This window comes from Bubalus kerabau, chromosome 4 (genome assembly GCF_029407905.1).
Source record: "Bubalus kerabau isolate K-KA32 ecotype Philippines breed swamp buffalo chromosome 4, PCC_UOA_SB_1v2, whole genome shotgun sequence".
NCBI lineage: Eukaryota > Metazoa > Chordata > Mammalia > Artiodactyla > Bovidae > Bubalus > Bubalus kerabau.
The window spans coordinates 19,983,721-20,002,630 of NC_073627.1; the positions used below are offsets into that span (position 1 = coordinate 19,983,721).

At 36.1% G+C, this 18,910-nt stretch overlaps 1 protein-coding gene across 5 annotated transcripts in view; it reads left to right on the forward strand.

Moving 5' to 3' along the window:
* GPATCH8 (G-patch domain containing 8) overlaps positions 1-18,910 on the forward strand; it is a 95,342-nt gene that overhangs the window by 58,100 nt on the left and 18,332 nt on the right. For all 5 annotated transcript variants that reach the window (XM_055575700.1, XM_055575703.1, XM_055575701.1 and 2 more), the window contains one exon: positions 13,101-13,244. In XM_055575700.1, the coding sequence (XP_055431675.1) occupies positions 13,101-13,244 (144 nt within the window). The remainder of the gene's footprint in view (positions 1-13,100; positions 13,245-18,910) is intronic.

The following is an 18,910-nucleotide window of genomic DNA, read 5'->3' on the forward strand; positions in this document are numbered from 1 at the left end:
ATCAAGGGATGTGATTCAGGTCATACCTGAATGGTCAATTTAAGTCTGAATTTGGCAATAAGGAATTCATGATCTGAGCCACAGTTAGCTCCCAGTCTTGTTTTTGTTGACTGTATAAAGCTTCTCCATCTTTGGCTGCAAAGAATATAATCAGTCTGATTTTGGTTTTGGCCATCTGATGATGTCCATGTGTAGAGTCTTCTCTTGTATTGTTGGAGGAGACTGTACTCTCATACTGTACAGTAATCAACTACAGGTGGATTAAAGATTTAAATCTAAAAGGGAAAAACATAGAGTTTAGAAGATAGTATAGAGGATTTTCTCTTCTAGTTGTACCTAATTTATCATTTACTTACTTTTATTTCAGTGATACTTTATAATGAAAATTGTTGAGCATACAGGAAAATTGAAAGATCTGTATACTTAGTACTTATATACCTACCATGTATATTCTAAAATTAATATTTATAGTTTTATTATATTTCAATGACTTATTTAAAAACAACTGTATTGAAAATCAGTGCCTCTTAAAATATCTTTTTGATTCTTTTCCCCCAAAATTGCCAATTTTTTGGAAAGCAAAACGGCCTTTTGGTTACTATTTCTGTCTTTTTTTTCTTAAAACATTCTAAATTTTCTTATTTTATAATTTCTTTCAAGTCTCTATTATCTATAGTACTTCATAAATGTTTTTGTAATTTGCTGCTTCTGACTTTCTCACAGTGATTTGTTTCCTTGTGTAGTTTGCAGTTTTGATTGTCATCTCATTTGATACACTGTCAGGAATATAAACATTTTAGAGAATGCATTTTTATTGTTTTTCAAGTAAAAGTTATCAAGTAACGAATACATGAAATATCTGAGTAGTACACAACCTCATTAAATTATATATTATATTTTGAGACCCTTTCTCTCCTGACTAAGAAATTATTTCACTTTTGAACTCTTTGTGGAGATAGAACAGGAATTACTTATTCTCATTTTATTGATCAGATTTTTTTTTTACTCAGAAATCTTATCAACTGTGAATTATACAGCTCCTAAAATCCTCTCCATTTCTTGATGTTTCACTCCTTTATTTCATATTTGTTCTTCACCTTCACATGACCTTGGAACCTTGACTTTACTAACTTAGCCACTCCTTAATTTATAGGTCTTGAACACCACAGATTGAGCTTTTTCCTTCTCTCAACACTTCAATTCCAACTTCCTTTCTTCCCAGTCCTTTTTGTCATGCCTGCTTACCAAGAACCTATCTCCACTCAGTACAAATACTTGCATCCTTCATTTCTACATCATTGCAGTAGTGTAGTCTGGGACTGGTGCCAACTCAGTGGACTCTCAGAACTGTCAAGGAATCCTTTCATGTGTTATCTTCCTCTTAGTCTGTCCAGCTGTCATTCTCAAACATTGATCCTCAAGCTCTTACCTTCCCTCAGCTACCCTTGTCCTTCTTGCATCTTTTCTTACTCGTAGTAGGAAGCGTAGAGACCATTTAGACTATCAAATGAGAGTGCCTTCTTCTATCTATAAATCTGCCATCAAACTTTGGTCTATCTGTTCCCATCCTTAAATGTTTTTCCCTGGTTTCATGGTTTGTCAAATGAACTTCCTACCTACATCTGAATTCTGGATCCTAATCCTCTCTGTCTTATCAAGAAGTTTGCATCTTTTTTCTTGTGCTGGCAAACTCACTCATACATTTCCTATCACCAGTAAACATACTCACACATTCTTAGGGGAAAGGAACCACTAAAACCAAAGTAAACTTCACTCTATTGACTCTTAGTCACTGCAGCTACTATTTTTGAAAAAATAGTCTACACTCAATGCCTTCTATTCTTTGTGTGTGTGTGTGAAAGTTGTACATAGTTTTAAAGCCAAATAGCTCTACCACACTTTTAATGGGGGGGAAAAATGCTGTCCTATTTTGATACCCTTAGCATCAATATTGATAAGATATTTAGCAAATATGTAAAAGATATAAAAAGCAACTATAGACACTTGTGTTTAACACTCTGCTCTATTTAAGAAAAAGAACGTTATCAATAACTTTATGATCCCGTCCCATTTCCTTCCTCTTCCTGAGGTAAGCACTATTCTGAATTTCGTGTTTATCATTCAGTTATGTTTTTTCAGGTAGATTTTTTTTTTTGCTGCTGTTCACCCATATGTAATATATAGTTTAGTAACTCAGCATATTCACAGTGTTGTACAACCATCACCATTAATTCTAGAACATTTACTTTACTCCCAGAAGAAACCGTGTACTTGTCAGCAGTCACTCCTCCTCCTTCCCCCACCCCACCGCGTCTCCCTCCCCTGGCAGCCACTGTTTGTCACTATAGATCTGCCTATTCTGATCATTTCATGTAAATTATTAATAAATCATTCAATATGTGGCTTTTTGTATCTGACTTCTTTTACTTAGCATAATGTTTCCCAAGTTCATCCATGTAAATAGTATGTATCAAAACTTCATCCGTTTTTAGGACTGAATAATATTGCATTGTATGAGTATACTACAGTTTGTTTATTCATCAATTAATGGCCATATGAGTTGTTTCCAATTTTTGGCTATTGTGATAATCCTGCTCTGAACATCTTGTGCAAGTTTTTGTGTGAATGTATTTTTCAATTCTCTTTTGTGTATACCTAGGAATGAAATTGCTGGTTAAATGGTCAGTCAGTGTTTAACTTTTGAAGGAACCACCACTCTTTTCCACAAATGGTTGTACCATTTTGCATTCCCACCAGTACTTTGTGAGAGTTAGAATTTCTCCACATTCTTAACACTAATTTTCTTTTTTATTATAGTTACTGTAGTAGGTATGAAGTAGCAGTATCTTCTTGTGGTTTTGGTTGAGCACCTTTTCATGTGCTTATTGACCTTTAAATGATGTTTTTTTGAGAAATGTCTATTCAGATCTTTTGAGCATTTTTAAAAAATAATACTGTATTTCTTAAAATTAAAAAAATTTTAATTTGTTTTATTTTTGGCTGTGCTGGGTATGAGTGGGGGCTACTCTGTAGTTGTGATGAAAGGGCTTCTCATTGTGGTGGCTTCTCTTGTTGTGGAGCAGCAGCTCTAGGGTGTGTGGGCTTCAGTAGTTGTGCCACACAGGCTTAGTTGCCCCATGGTATGTGGAATCTGCCCAGACCACGGATCAAATCTGTGTTGCCTGCTTTGGCAGGAGGATTATTAACCATTGGACTACAGGGAGGTCTGTCTTTTGACTGTGTTTTATTAATTTTCATTTTATTGTGTTGTAAGAACCTTTGTCAGATGTATGATTTGCAGGTATTTTCTTCCTTTTTTTTTTTATTGTCGTTTCACTTGATAATGTCCTTTGTTGCTCATAGTTTTAAATTTTGGTGAAGTCCATTTTATCTTTGTTTCTTTGGTTGCTTGCGTTTTTGATATCATATTTAAGAACCCATTGCTTAATCCAAGACCATGAAAAGTTACACCTATGTTTCCTTCTAAGAGTTTTATAGTTTTAGCTCTTACAGCTTTGGGTCTTTGGTATATTTTAAAATAATTTTTGCATGTCAAAATTAACAGAAAGGGGTCCAAATTCAGTCTTTTGCCTGTGCCTACACAGTTGTCCCAGCATTATTTGTTGAAAAGACTATTTTTTCCCCATTGAATGGCCTTGGCACCTCATCAAAAATCAGTTGACCATAAATGTGTGGGTTTTTTCCTCTCAATTATATTCCATTAATCTACATGCCTTTGGAGAAACACACTGTCTTTATTACTGTTGCTTTGTAGCAAGTTTTGCAGTTGAGAAGTGTGAGCCTTTCTAATTTACTCATTTTTAGGATTGTTTTGGCTGTTCTTGGTCCCTTACAGTTCTGTGTGCATTTTAGAATGAGCTTGTCAATTTCTACAAAGAAGGCAGTTGCAGTTCTTTCATTATTTGTTTATTAAATCTTTTTACTTATTCTGTTTTTGGCTGTACCTTGCAGCATCTGGCATCTTAGTTCCCTGACCGTGGATTGAACCCGTGCCCCCTGCATTGGAAGCACAAAGTCTTTTTTTCTTTTTTTTTTTTAATTAAAAAAAATTTTTATTATGTGTTTATTTATGGCTGTGCTGGGTCTTCATTGATGTGCACAGGCTTTCCCTGGTTGCAGTGTGTGGGCTTCTCATTGTGGTGGCTTCTCCGTTTCAGAGCACGGGCTCTGGGACCCAGTGGCTCCAATAGTTGTAGCACTGGCTCATGGGCCCAGTTGCTCCGTAGCATGTGGGATCTTCCTGGACCAGGGATTGAACCCACACCCCCTGCATTGGCAGGCGGATTCTTAACTGCTGGACCATCAGGGAAGTCCGGAAGCACAGTCTTAACCACTCGACTGCCAGGGAAATCCCCCACCTGGGACTCTTGATAAGATTATGTTGATTCTATAGATTGGTTTGGGGTGTTTTAAATTGAAGTATAATTGCTTTACATTCCACATGTATGCACTAAAATATGATGTTTTTCTCTTTCTGACTAGCTTCACTCAGTATGACAGACTGTAGGTCCATCCACATCTCTACAAATGACCAAATTTTGTTCTTTTTTATGGCTGAGCAATATTCAGTTGTATATATGTACCACCTCTTTATCCATTCATCCATCATTGGACATTTAGGTTGTTTCCTGGTTTTTGTAAATAGGGTTGCAGTGAACATGTGTCACTTTGAATTTTGGTTTTCTTAGGGTATATGCCTAGTAGTGGAATTGCTGGGTCCTATGGTAGTTCTGTTTTTAGTCTTTTAAGGAACCTCCATACCGTTCTCCACAGAGGCTATATCAATTTACATTCCCACCAACCTGTAATAGGGTTCCCTTTTCTCCACTCTCCAGCATTTATTGTTTGTAGATTTTTTGATGATGGTCGTTCTGACCTGTGTGAGATGATACTTCATTGTAATTTTTATTTGTATTTGTCTAATAATTAATGATGTTGAGCATCTTTTCATGTGCCTTTTGGCCATCTGTGTCTCCCCTGGAGAGATATCTGTTTAAGTTTTTGACTGACCCATTTTTTTGATTGGATTGTTTGTTCGTTTTATTGATATTGAGCTCCGTGAGCTGTTTGTATATTTTGGAGATTAATCAATCCTTTGTCCATTGTTTCGTTTGCAGATATTTTCTCCTGTTCTGTGGGTTGTCTTTTTGTCTTGTTTATGATTTCCTTTGTCGTGCAAAAACTTTTAAGTTTAAATAGATCCCATTTGTTTATTTTAAATTTCATTGCTTTAGAAGGTGAGTCAAAAAGGTCTTGCTGTGGTTTATGTCAAATAACGTTTTGCTTGTATTTTCCTCTAAGAGTTTTATAGTGTCTGATCTTACATTTAGGTCTTTAATCCATTTTGAGTTTATTTTGTGTAGGGTGTTAAATAGTGTTCTTATTTCATTCTTTTACCTAGAGTCATCCAGTTTTCCCAGCACCACTTATTGAAGAGGCTGTCTTTTCTCCCTTGTATAATCTTGCCTCCTCTGTCATAGATTAGGTGACTATAGGTGCTTGGGTTTATCTATGGGCTTTCTATCTTGTATCATTGATCTATATTTCTGTTTTTATGCCAGTACCACAGTGTCTTGATTACTCTAGTTTGTAGTATAGTCTGAACTCAGGGACTCTGATTCCTCCAGCTGTTTTTCTTTCTAGAGATTGCTTTGGCTGTTTGGGGTCTTTTGTGCTTCCATACAAATTCAATGTTTAAGTTCTATATTTCTCTTGTTAATTTAATCCTATGTATTGTGGTTTTTTGGGCTTCCCAGATGCTCAGCTAGTAAAGAATCTGCCTGCAATGCAGGAGACCCTGGTTTGATTCCTTGGTTGGGAAGTTCCCCTGGAGAAGGGATAGGCTACCCACTCCAGTATTCTTGGGCTTCCCTGGTGGCTAAGATGGTAAAGAATCTGCCTGCAGTGTGGGAAACCTGGGTTCAGCTCCTGGGTTGAGAAGATCCCCTGAAGGAGGGGATGGCAACCTACTCCAGTGTTCTTGCCTAGAGAATCCCCATGGACAGAGGAGCCTGGCAGGCTACAGTCCATGTGGTCGCAAAGAGTGGACATGACTGAGTGACTAGGCACACACACACACTAGTTTTTTATGATATTGTTATTTTTTATGTTAATCTTGTATCCTATCTTGTATCCTACAACTTTGCTAAATTCATTTAGCAGTGAAATGGCAAAAGCAGATAACTGTCTTAGAAGGGAACAGATATCTCACTTCTGATTTTAGGGGCAAGCTTTTAGTCTTTTAAGTGTGATGTTAGCTGACGTTTTTCATAGATGGCTTTATCAGATTGAGGAAGTTCCCTTCAATTCATAGAGAATGCATCTTTTTTCACCCTTTTTCTGTTAACTTTTGTGATCAATATTTAATTGGATTATTTAGAGGTGTTTTATCTAGTCTGTTTATCTTCTAATTTCTTATTTCCTCCTAGTCTTTCTTAATTGGAATATTTAGTAATAAAGTCATTTCAAGTATATTTGGATTTAAATCTGCCATCTTATTTTGTCTTCCCTGTTTTCCCACCTTCCCTTCCCCTACTTCTTTTCTTCTTTAAAGCTGCATTCTTTTGTTGGTCTCAGCAAGAAATATTGGACTGGGAGATTTGTAGCATATCGATGATGTTATTGTCATGAAAATGGATTAAATCACCCAGGGAGAAAGGGAAAATACAGTATCAGAGATGAAGATTGAACTTAGCAGCAGACTAAACACAGAAGAGGATAGAATCTATATATTTGAAGGCAAGTCAATAGAAATCATCTAAACTGAAATTGAAAGAAAACACTAAAAAAAAAAAAAAAAACCCAAACAAACAGAACAGAATATCTAAAATCAGTGGGGTAATAGTTTAATGCAGTATTTTTAAAATCCTATTAGGAAAAAGTAGAGATAATGACTGAGAAGTTTTTTCTTTTTTAGTGGGACATAAAATAAAAAGTGGGACATTTTAAAAACAAATGAAGTACATGATAAAATGATCTCAGGCCCTTGGGAAGAAGAAAATTCAAACTTCTCTGGAACAACTTAGGCCTCAAAGAACTCCTATAAAGGGAATTTACCTGATGGTGCAGTGGCGCTTTCACTGCTATAGCGCAGATTCAGTCCCTGAATGGGGAACTAAAATCTTGCTAGTCACACACATGAAAAAAAGAACTCCTAAATAAAGCTCCCCCAAATAAGAGATCATAGTCAGATCATAAATCCAACTGAGAAACTAGACACTATGGACTAGAATGAATGAAGAAAAAAAGAGACGGGTCAGACCTCTTTAAGATTTAAGATACTAAAATTGTAAGCACAGATTAAAGCATGTAAGACAAGCATATTTAGTATGTTTAAGAATAAATCGGGCTCTTTCAACCATCTTGGACTCTGGAGGCTTGCTGGAAATAGGACTTCTAAAACAACAAATATGTCTGGAAGGTTGTGGTCTGAGGCCATTTTTGCTGTCTATAAGCAAGGTCTATGGAACCAGAGGGAACCACACAACTCTCCTAAAAATGGAAGGTGTATATGCTTGAGATGAAACTGAATTCTATCTAGGCAAGAGATGTGCTTATGTGTGCAAAGCAAAGAACAACTCACTAACTCCTGGTGGAAAACCTAACAAAACCAGAGTAATCTGGGGAAGGATAATTTACACTCATGGAAACAGTGACATGGTTCATACCAGTTCCAAAACCATCTTTCCTGCTAAGGCCATTGGATCCGGAATCTGTGTGATGCTGTTACCCTTTGAGGATTTAAACTTATTGAAAAATAAATAAAGTGGATTTGTTTAAAAAAATTTTTTAAAAAGGAATTCAGATTATGAGTAAGGAAGGGCCTGAGACTTAAGGGGAAGATTTAATAGCATTTTACACAAAGTTGAATTTTGAATTGTAACACATCTGAAGAATGTGGCAAAAGTGGAGAGAGGGAGGGCAAGAAAAGGAGAAATGGAAAATACATGAAAAAAATTGAGTTATATGATAAAGAATGTAAAACTAATGTGTTTAGATAGAGTTCCAGAATGAAAGAAAAATGGCAGAGGCAGTGTTCAAAGAAGAGATCCCAGAATTTGATGAAAGACACAACTCACATATTCGGGAAGCCTAATGAATCTCTGGAGCAAGATAAAAAAGAAAGTGTACACATAGATACATCCTGATAAAACTGTACAATATCAAACAAAAGACAGTCTTTGAAGAACTGTTACAGTAACAAGGAAATCAGAATACAGTGTCCTGTTATTGATGCAATCTAATGGAATGTTGAATATGCTCAGAACAAACAACCATCAACCTATAATTGTATACCCAGCAAAAATATCTTTAAGAATAAAGATTAAAAATAAATTTTCAGATTAAAAAAATCCATTTGCTAGCAAAAGACTATCTAAAAGAAATTTCAGAGAAAGTACTTAGGAAAGAAGGAATGTGGTTCCCATTGAAAGACTTGAGATACAATAATCTCTTGTAATCAATATGCTTTTGCAGCCACCATTGCTAGAAGATGGATTCCACTTGGCACTTCTTTGTACTGCTCACTTTTGAATCAAAGTCTTATGTAAAATACATTTCATAGGAAGAGATGGTAGATCATATGTCTTCACCTTAATTTTAAGGAAAATTGGGCAAGTGACCTTTCTGACTTCTTTCTGGGAAACCAGCACTGATAAGGAAGAATATCCACAAATTGCTTTTAGCCAGACAACATGAAGTAGTCCAGGAAGCTTAGAGAAAACTAGTGAGAAGGACTGAAGAGGGGAAAAAATCATAATGTGCCACATTATTCATGTTTCAGTCTTAACTAGTCTGTTCAAACTAGTTTAGTACTGGCCTTACACAAAACATAGCAACCTTTTCTTGCTTACTAATTAAGTAGCTCAACTTGAATAGTTGTAGAGAGATGTTAGATGATAGAGATGTTTTGAAAGTGTCCAAAAGATACTAAACTGAATAAAAAACTGATTGTAGAACCTTTGCAATGAGATTTATCTTTAGGTCTGTTAACTAGAAGGAGCTGCTCATGAGAGTAATGGCACCTACTCTGCTATAAAAGGCTAGCAAAGCAATCATGTTACCATTCCTTTCCCCTTCTCACTCTTCTGTATTACCTTATAGCAAATGAATTAAGCCACTTGCTTTGATCTCTTTTTAAGTGGAACTGCTGAGTCAAACCAGACCACCTCTTTTTGCCAGTCCCCACAGTTTTCAGCCAAAACCTCATTAAGACTAATGTAAAACCAGCATATCTGTGTTGGCTTTTCAAACTTACCAGTGCCACTTATTTGGAGAATAATCTTGTTATGTTTAAGTCCATAGCTGGCCACAAACTCAAGTAAAGTTTTCTACTATAAAGTCTAAAAACTTGAACATTAATAGTCATTCCAACTTCTTTTGGTTAGTAATTTGCCTGGCATATCTTTTTCTGTCCTTTAACTTTCAAAGTCCTCATAGGGATATCTCTTCTAATCAGCATGTAGTTAAATTTTTCTGACAGTTTATTTTAGTGCATTTACATTTCTTGTGATTACTTGTAAGTCTGTTTCTTAGATCTTTTTACTTTCTATATTCCTAATTTTTCTGTGTTTTGTTGGCCTGTATTACCTTTATAAAACTGAAGTTTTCTTAATCTTCCCCCCTTTAGTATTCCTCAGTTCAGTTCAGTCACTCAGTCGTGTCCAACTCTTTGTGACCCCATGGACTGCAGCACGCCAGGCCTCCCTGTCCATCACCAACTCCCGGAGTTTATTCAGACTCATGTCCATTGAGTCGGTGATGCCATCCAACCATCTCATCCTCTGTCTAGGTTGGTCATAACTTTTCTTCCAAGGAGTAAACGTCTTTTAATTTCATGGCTGCAGTCACCATCTGCAGTGATTTTGGAGCCCAAGAAAATAAAGTCTGCCACTGTTTCCACTGTTTCTCCATCTATTTGCCATGAAGTGATGGGGACTGGATGCCATGATCTTTGTTTTCTGAATGTTGAGCTTTAAGCCAACTTTTTTACTCTCCTTTCTCTCTTTCTAATAATGATCTTTGAAATTTTAATACAAATAATGCTTAATTTAACAAAGTCTAAAGTTCAGTTCAGTCACTCAGTTGTGTCCAACTGTTTGTGACCCCATGGACTGCAGCACACCAGGCTTCCCTGTCCATCAGCAACTCCTGGAGCTTGCTCAAACTCATGTCCATCAAGTCAGTGATGCCATCCAACCATTTCATCCTCTGTCGTCCCCTTTTCCTCCCACTTTCAGTCTTTCCCAGCATCAGGGTGTTTTCCAGTGAGCCAGTTCTTTGCATCAGGTGGCCAAAGTATTGGAGTTTCAGCTTCAACATCAGTCCTTCCAAAGAACATTCAGGGCTGATTTCCTTTCGGATGGACTGGTTGGATCTCCTTGCAGTCCAAGGGACTCTCAAGAGTCTTCTCCAACACCACAGCTCAAAAGCATCAATTCTTCGGCGCTCAGCTTTCTTTATAGTCCAACTCTCACATCCATACATGACTACTGGAAAAACCTTTGCTTTGACTAGATGGGCCTTTGTTGGCAAAGTAATGTCTCTGCTTTTTAATATGCTGTCTAGGTTGGTCATAGCTTTTCCTCCAAGGAGCAAGCGTCTTTTAATTTCATGGCTGCAGTCAACATCTGTAGTGATTTTGAGCCCAGGAAAATGAAGTCTGTCACTGTTTCCATTGTCTCCCCATCTGTTTGCCACAAACTGATGGGACCAGATGCCATAATCTTACTTTTCTGAATTTTGAGTTTTAAGCCAACTTTTTCACTCTCCTCTTTCACTTTCATCAAGAGGCTCTTTAGTTCTTCTTCACTTTCTGCCAGAAGGGTGGGGTCATCTGCATATCTGAGGTTATTGATATTTCTCTTGGAATCTTGATTCCAGCTTGTGCTTCATCCAGCCCAGCATTTCTCATGATGTACTCTACATATAAGTTAAATAAGCAGGGTGGCACTGTACAGCCTTAAAGTACTCCTTTCCCAATTTGGGATCAGTCTGTTGTTCCATGTCCAGTTCTAACTTGCTTACTGACCTGCATTCAGATTTCTCAAGAGGCAGGTCAGGTGGTCTGGTATTCCCATCTCTTTCAGAATTTTCCACAGTTGGTTCCAAGTGATCCACACAGTCAAAGGCTTTGGCATAGTCAATAAAGCAGAAGTAGATGTTTTTCTGGAACTCTCTTGCTTTTTCGATGATCCAGTGGATGTTGGCAATTTGATCTCTGGTTCCTCTGCCTTTTCTGAATCCAGCTTGAACATCTGGAAGTTCATGGTTCACGTACTGTTGAAGCCTGGCTTGGGGAATTTTGACCATTACTTTATTAGTGTGTGCTGCTGCTGCTAAGTTGCTTCAGTGGTGTGTGTGAGATGAGTGCAATTGTGCGATAGTTTGAACATTCTTTGGCATTGCCTTTCCTTGGGATTAGGATGGAAACTGACCTTTTCCAGTCCTGTGGCCACTGCTGGTTTTCCAGATTTTTTAGCATATTGAGTGCAGCACTTCCACAGCATCATATTTGTATTTGTAACAGTCTGCTAAATCAATGTCATGACCCACTAGTGGGTCACAATCTATGATTTCAAAAATTCTGCTTTAAGAAGGTCCTTTTTAATGAATCTCTTGGTAAATTCTCTTTTTATCTAGAAATGCCTTGATCATTTCTAAAAAAATTTTCTTTTGGTATACAGTTGAAAATGTTTTCTCTCACACTGAAGCATACTATTTTCTATCTTTTAATTGCTTTTGAATCTGCTATCAGTATGATTATGGGTGATCCTTAATTTTTTTCTGGGTAGTTTTATGATTTCGTTGTCTTTAATCCCATAACTTTCAGTTTCACTAGCATGTATTAGGTGCTTATTTTTTATTTAACCTGTGTGGTTTACCTTGTGCTTTGTGTACCTGTGAAATCCTGTCTTATCACTTCTGCAAATTTTTCAGCTTTTATGTCAGTGCAACCTACCATGAAACTCATCCTTTTAAATTGTACAGTTCAGTGCTTTTTAGTATATTCCACAAGGTCATGCAGCTATTGCTGCAGTCTAATTCCAGAACATTTTCACCACCCCTGCTTTATCTATTTTGAGCTGTTTCTTGACTGTCTTTAAACCTATCCCCTAAATAGTTAATGCATTTAAAATTTTTTTGCAATTAGGTTTTTCAGTTGTAAAAATCTCATTTGGTTCTTTCTGCAATTTGCATAGTTTTTTGGTTTTGTTGTTTTTTATAATAGTGTTTTGTTTGCTCATATTTGTAACTCCATTTTATATTTTAAACATTTTATAATTACTTTATATTCTATAATAGAATATTCCAAAATCTGAGTTCTTGGAGGCTTAAATCTGTTGCTTATTTTTTGTGACTCTTGCTTTTGATAGATTTATTTCCTCTTATGTGTGTACTAATCTTTGATTATAACTCCTATTTTGCTGTTCCTAATCTAGGGGAAAATTTGGGACCAAAATTGAGGATGCGTTCTGAGAACATTTTTTATCCCTTCTGCCAAGACCCAGAGATGCTGAAATTTCCAGCCCACTTCCAGGCTCTTTTCCTTGTTAGTGAGGCTTCTCAGGTTTAGCTGCACCACCTTGCTCAAAACTCAAGCACCGTTGTCACCCATATGTCCTAAGGCGAGCCCTTGCCTATCACAGCCCTAATTTCAGTTTCAGATCATAGCTGATTTAAATTTTGTTTTGTTTTTTTTTTTCTTCTTTGATTGCCCCTTTTGGGATTTACTTTTCTTTCTATGGTTCCTGCAATACAGTGAAAATTGTGTTTTATGTCGTCTGGTTGGTTAAGGGGCTTTTAGCCAGGAATAGGAGTAGGGGATGCCACAGTATCTAGTCCACCAGGCTGCCAAAAGCGAAGGTGAAATTAAGTTCTTTGGACTTTTGTTTATTTGAAGACAGCTCTTAGTGTAACCACACACTAGTTACCCTACCAAATTGCTACTTGTGTTCTATCTGACTTTAACTGGTACCATTAAATATTATGAAAAGCCCTTTTTCTCTCTTCCAATAAGACTACTTTTTAATAACATTCGCCAAGTTCATTTTTTTTGTTTTATTTTGTGGTTCCTGTAGGATTATGTTGACAAAGAGAAGGCCATTGCCAAAGCACTGGAAGACCTTAGAGCCAACTTTTACTGTGAACTCTGTGATAAGCAGTATCAGAAACACCAGGAATTTGACAACCATATCAACTCCTATGATCATGCACACAAGCAGGTGAGGAATAGTTAATTTCTAAAAAAGAAAAAGATACGTTATTTGTTGTTATAAATTTTAAACTCTATGAGAATACTCCCCCAAACTTGTTGACTGGGGTTTCTTTTATCTGCCTGTCTTTATCTGAGGTCATCTGACTGACTTGATTTTTTTTCAGTGACAGAAGTCCTGACATAGACCTCATCCTTCTAAGATTGTAGAGTGAAGAATTGTGAGCTTCATGCATAAAATTTTTGGCTTTGAATGGTTTCTAAATTTGTATTTAGTTTGATAATTCAGCTAAGGATCATTGGGAGCTTTTTTCCAGTTCTCCCTGTTCCTGAACTTGTTAAACTTTGAACAGTTATCTCAGGCTTTGGTCATTTCATCTTCTGTTATCTAAGAATTCATGCTGTGTTGGGTATTTCCTATCAGTAAGTCATTTTGTTACTTGGTATACCTTGGAAGATAGATAAATCTTGAAAAGAGAAATAAAGTTAGATGCTATTTTAACTTTAACAAAAAATTCTGATGCTGCATGTTGAAGAGCTTGCTGAAAAACAAATTACACCTTCTTTATGGCCTTTTTTCTCTCTTCCATTCATTGATTTAGAAAAGTAAATTATTCCTAACTAGTTACCAGCATAAAGAAGGTGGCATTAATTCCCTTGGGAAATTTTAGAAGAAGGAAATGAGTCCTTAAACCTGTAGGACAATTTTGAGACATTTGATCGTAGGTGACTTTAGCAAAACTTGCCAGGTCTTTGGGGGCACAGTGGTTGTATTTGATAAATTTGTAAGATGTATGAGCATTGCTGAAATGCTCTTATAAGCTAGACATTTTGAACCGTTTTTCTAATCTTTGCTTCATCTTCCAACCAACCATTTCAGTGCACGTAAAAGGCAAGCTTTGACCAAGTTTTCTTTTACTAGCATAGGAATACTTTATAAGCTAGTTGTGGTCTTCCACTTTTTTGCAGCAATCTTTTCCATAGTTAACCACACCTAACCAGTTTAAGATTTAAGAATCTTTCATTAATAGAGTTGTATGGAAGACAACTTTTCAACTTTATATGCAACTTTAGACATTGTTTTAATATATTGTCAGCTCTGCTTGATCTAAGGAAGAGAAAACTAGAGAGCATATATATGGACAAGATATATTAGCAGTTACCTTACTATTTCAAAGAATCAAGAAAGACAAATGTAACAGTGACTGTTGCATCCGATTTATTGCATCCAAATTATTGTATCCAATAATTTTTCTCAGCTTTTCGGTGTGTGTGTAAGTCAAATTTGGGAGTTTTTTGTTTTTGTTTTGTTTTCTGGAGTTAACAAAGACATTTAGCATCTAAATATATGTCTACTATTTTGGGCTCATGAGAATTTCTTTAAGAAATTTCTTTAAGAATTGTATTTGATAAATGAATAGTTACATGTATATGTATAACTAAATCATTTTGCTGTTTACTTAAAACTAATGCATTACAAATTAACTATACGCCAATATAAAATAAATTTTTTTTAAAAAATTAAGACTCCAGAAGAAACTTTAGACACCAAAAGAACATTAAGAAAGATTACATTTGTAGTTGATAAGAAGTTTCTCGACTTCCCTTTCTTAGAAAAAAATGAATGAGGAAGTATGATTCAAACTTGAATCATGTGTTGACTTGCTTTATATAACGGGAAAAAATTCTGTCAGAGCAAAACAGTTTGGCAGATTAAATCTGAGATAACTACAAAACTAATAAAATTCGCATTGACAACAGTTAAAGTGATGATGATTTTTAGTGATGTGCTCTCAGTTTGAGAATAGTAAAATTATTATAGCTCTGGTTCATTTGAATTTCACATATTTATTCTCTTGTGCACCTTGTGTGGACTCAGTTCTCTCACCACTTTTCTCTTCTTTTGTGATTCTTCACCTGGGGAGATTTTGTCTCCCGGGGGACACTTGGCAATGTCTGGAGACATCTTTGATTATCACAACAAGAGAGATGGTGTTAATGGCACCTAGTGAGTAGAGTCTAAGGGTGCTGCTAAACATCCTACAGTTCACAGAAAAGCTCCTTGTAACAAAGAATCTGGCCCAGAATATTGATCAGTAGTGCTGAGGTTGAGAAACTCTGTTCTCTTAGAACTATTGAAAAACTTTCAAGTACCCATGATACTGTGTGACCTTTGTTTGATACAGACCAGTTTCTGTCATTTTAAGCCCCTAGTTATGTTGTAAACATTTATACTGTTTTCATCTCAGTGATCTCAGATATATTCATGTATTACTCTGTTTTAGAGTATCATCAAAATGAAAGTAAAAAATTAAGGATGTCTTATATTGAATTACCTTATCCATTAATATAGAATATATCTGTGATTCCTGGTCTGGCAAAAAAATCTAGCTGGTATGATTAATGAATGTATGTAAGTTGATTTCTTCATCTTAATCAAAAACCCATCTTAGGTATAAAACAAAGAACAGATGCAGTCTAAGTTTGTTATTATAGTTCTTTTTCCTGCCTTTAGGATTTCGAAGGAGACTTTAATTGATCTTGGTACAAAACAGCTAAATAACTCCTAAGAGGAGGAGATAGGTCCTATTTTTCATTCCTCTTTGATGGACATGAACTTACCATACAAATGGACCTACCATTTTCCAAATTTATGCTCTAAAATCATAGACACCCTGTCTTGTCTTCCAGGCAGGCACACAGGATTATTATGAATCTGAGATAATAGGTAAGTACTTTCAACCCTATATTAGTAATCCCTAGTTTGCATCTTCTGTCAAAGTTACACCATTAAAACTTTCCAGAGAAATAATCTATATGTTAGTGGTAAACTTCCTAGTATAGGTAGGATCCTGAACACGCCCTTATCTTTATTAAGCACAAATAATCGCTAGCGGTTAAGAACCTGCCTGCCAATGCAGGAGACATAAGAGACACGGGTTTGATCCTTGGGTTGGGAAGATCCTCTGTAGAAGAATGGCTATCCACTCCAGTATTCTTGCCTGGAGAATCCCATGAGCAGAGGAGCCTTGTGGGCTATAGTCCATAGGGTCGTGAAGAGTTAGAGACGACTGAAGCAATTTTGCGTGCACACACACACAATGTCTCAAAAAGGATCTATTTGGTCACCTTCATTTGTGGTGATTTTTGTAATCCTCCCCACCTCCTTGGTGCTATGTACATCTCACTATGCACTAGTTTTTCTCAGTTTTCTAAGATATCTTGTGAAGAGAGTCATTAATACGCAAGTATTAAGACCCAGCTTGATTTTCAGAGATGAAAATCCTAATTAGACATTTTGGCTGTTTTTAGCAGTTTAACACTCTTTAATAGTGATAATTTTGTACATTTTGAGATCTCCAAGGGTAAGCCTTCCTTTTCTTAAGAGGTAATCCAATCTGTGGTTCATTTTTATATAAGTTTCATATGCATGAGTGTTCAATAAACGTTAGTATTCATCTTCTACCTTTGTTGGCTTAGTTATAAAAGTTAAAGTTGACTGTGAAGCAAAACATTTTTCCATCTCTACCTCTGTGCCTTTTTATTTTGCATAGGTTTTAGAAACACATATCTGCTAATGGATATACAGTAGAAACCATTTTCTTTAGCCTTGCAAGATTTAAATTCCAAACTCCAAAGAATCGTCTCTTTCCCAGAGGTAAATTTGTAGCAGCACAGTGGTCGGTGCATTATTTTAACACTGATATGTTTTAGTTTTGCTTTCTTAGTGCCTTGTTACTCATTCAGGATTCTTCCAGTCTTACTCTTTTATTTGTGCCACTAAGGGGCCCTCCTCACTAGCTTCCAGTACGTAAACTAGAGATCACAAATTCCCCCAGATGCATGCACAATTGACCCTTGAACAACATAGGGTTAGCGGTGCCAACCCTCCATTCAGTCGAAAATCTGAGTATGATTTGTTGTTGGCCCTTCATATCTGAAATTTCTCTCCCTTTGGATGGTTCCATATCTGTGGATTCACCCAACCCCAGATCTGTAGTACTGTAATATTTATTATTGTACTGTAGTATTTACTATTGAAGAAAATCCTGTCCTATAGTACTGTAGTATTTACTATTGAAAAAAGTCCACATATCAGTGGATCTGCACAATTCAAACCCATGTTATTCAAGGATCAACTGTGTTTGTCTGGTATTTGTGGTGGTAGTTTTTTCTCCTTTAATTTCAGTTGATTCCCAACATTTTTAAATGAGATGTTACATAATTCAGGTTTTGACTTATCTTGAAAAATTGAAGCTTCTGAGAACATTGGGCCTACATAATCAACGTAACAGTTGGCTAAAGCTGAAAGCTTACCTTCTCTTTAGAAACGCATGTGCTCCTTCTCCAATTATATATATATGATTTCCACTTCATCTTCTCTCTTACATCAACCTGTGATACCTGCCAAATCCCGCTATAAACATTTTTGAGTTTGTGACCCAGGACTATACCTTTCCCTCACCTCCACACAAGCTTCCACAGGTTGTAGTTGATGCTAGGAAAGTAGCACATTGAAAAGACGCCTGCTTGTTCCTGCTTAGTTAGTGTTTGTGTAACTTCCTTGCAGTTTCAAAACCATGTGGTAGTACGATCCAGTTATCAAAATCTGGTACTGTAAAGCAACCTTGAGAAATTGCTTGAACTTGTTCATAGAATCAATATCTCCATCAGAGTAAAGAATGCTTTCAGCCTGCCTCTTCTTCCTGCTAAAATAGCTTCAGTACGAAAACCCCTGTACTGTTCTACTTTAAAAAAAAAAAAAAAGAAATACCAAGGTCTGTTTTAGCTGTAAAAATAATGGTTTCCTGGACTTTGTAAATGACTGAACTAAATTAAATTACTAAACCATTTAAGCCTGTAACAGGTATTAGTGACTTCTGTATTCTGAACTATACAGAGTAGAATCTGTAACTACTACATGATTTAAATTAACTTTGTCTAAGCTGTTGACTTTCTGACAGCATTGCTTGCTCTTAGTTAACTATAGCACCTGGTAATGTGTACCAAAAAACAGAAATGTTCAGAGTTTTCCTCATCTCTCAAAAATAAAATAGGTTCTGAATTGAAGTATTTTCTGAGAAATTGGTGATGGAAGGAATGATCATTTTTGGACTTCACATGGGCTTCATTCAAGTTTGGTGTACTCTCCACTTGAAATTTCACTACTTACTGGTCCAGTTTTTGCCAAGATACATTCAATCCTCTATGCTTGGCACTTCCTACATCAGGACAGTAAGCATACCAAAGCCAGTTGAACCTCTGGCAAGACCACTGCAGATATGAAATGTAACTGTATTCCTTTTTCAGTGCAACTTATATTTAGTGCAGGGGTCACGGTGGATGGGACACAGAAAAGTATCAATAAAAACAAAACTAAAAAGGCAAGATGAGAAAAGATAATTCTTGGACTAAAGTAAAATGAAAAAGATCATTCTAAGTGAAACCACTAAGATTAGCTACCATGAAGATATTTCATAGCTGCTGTATATTTGAAGTGTTGATAGAAAATTATAAATTAGAAAAATAATAAATTGATTATTGTAAAAATGTGAAAAAGGTTAAGAAAATCATAAAGTATTTATGAATGCCAAAGCTTTATAAATATTGACTTAAAGAGCACAGTTCACTTCTGAAGAGATTTTTCTCTGAGAAGCAAAAGCAAATGTGATGAGA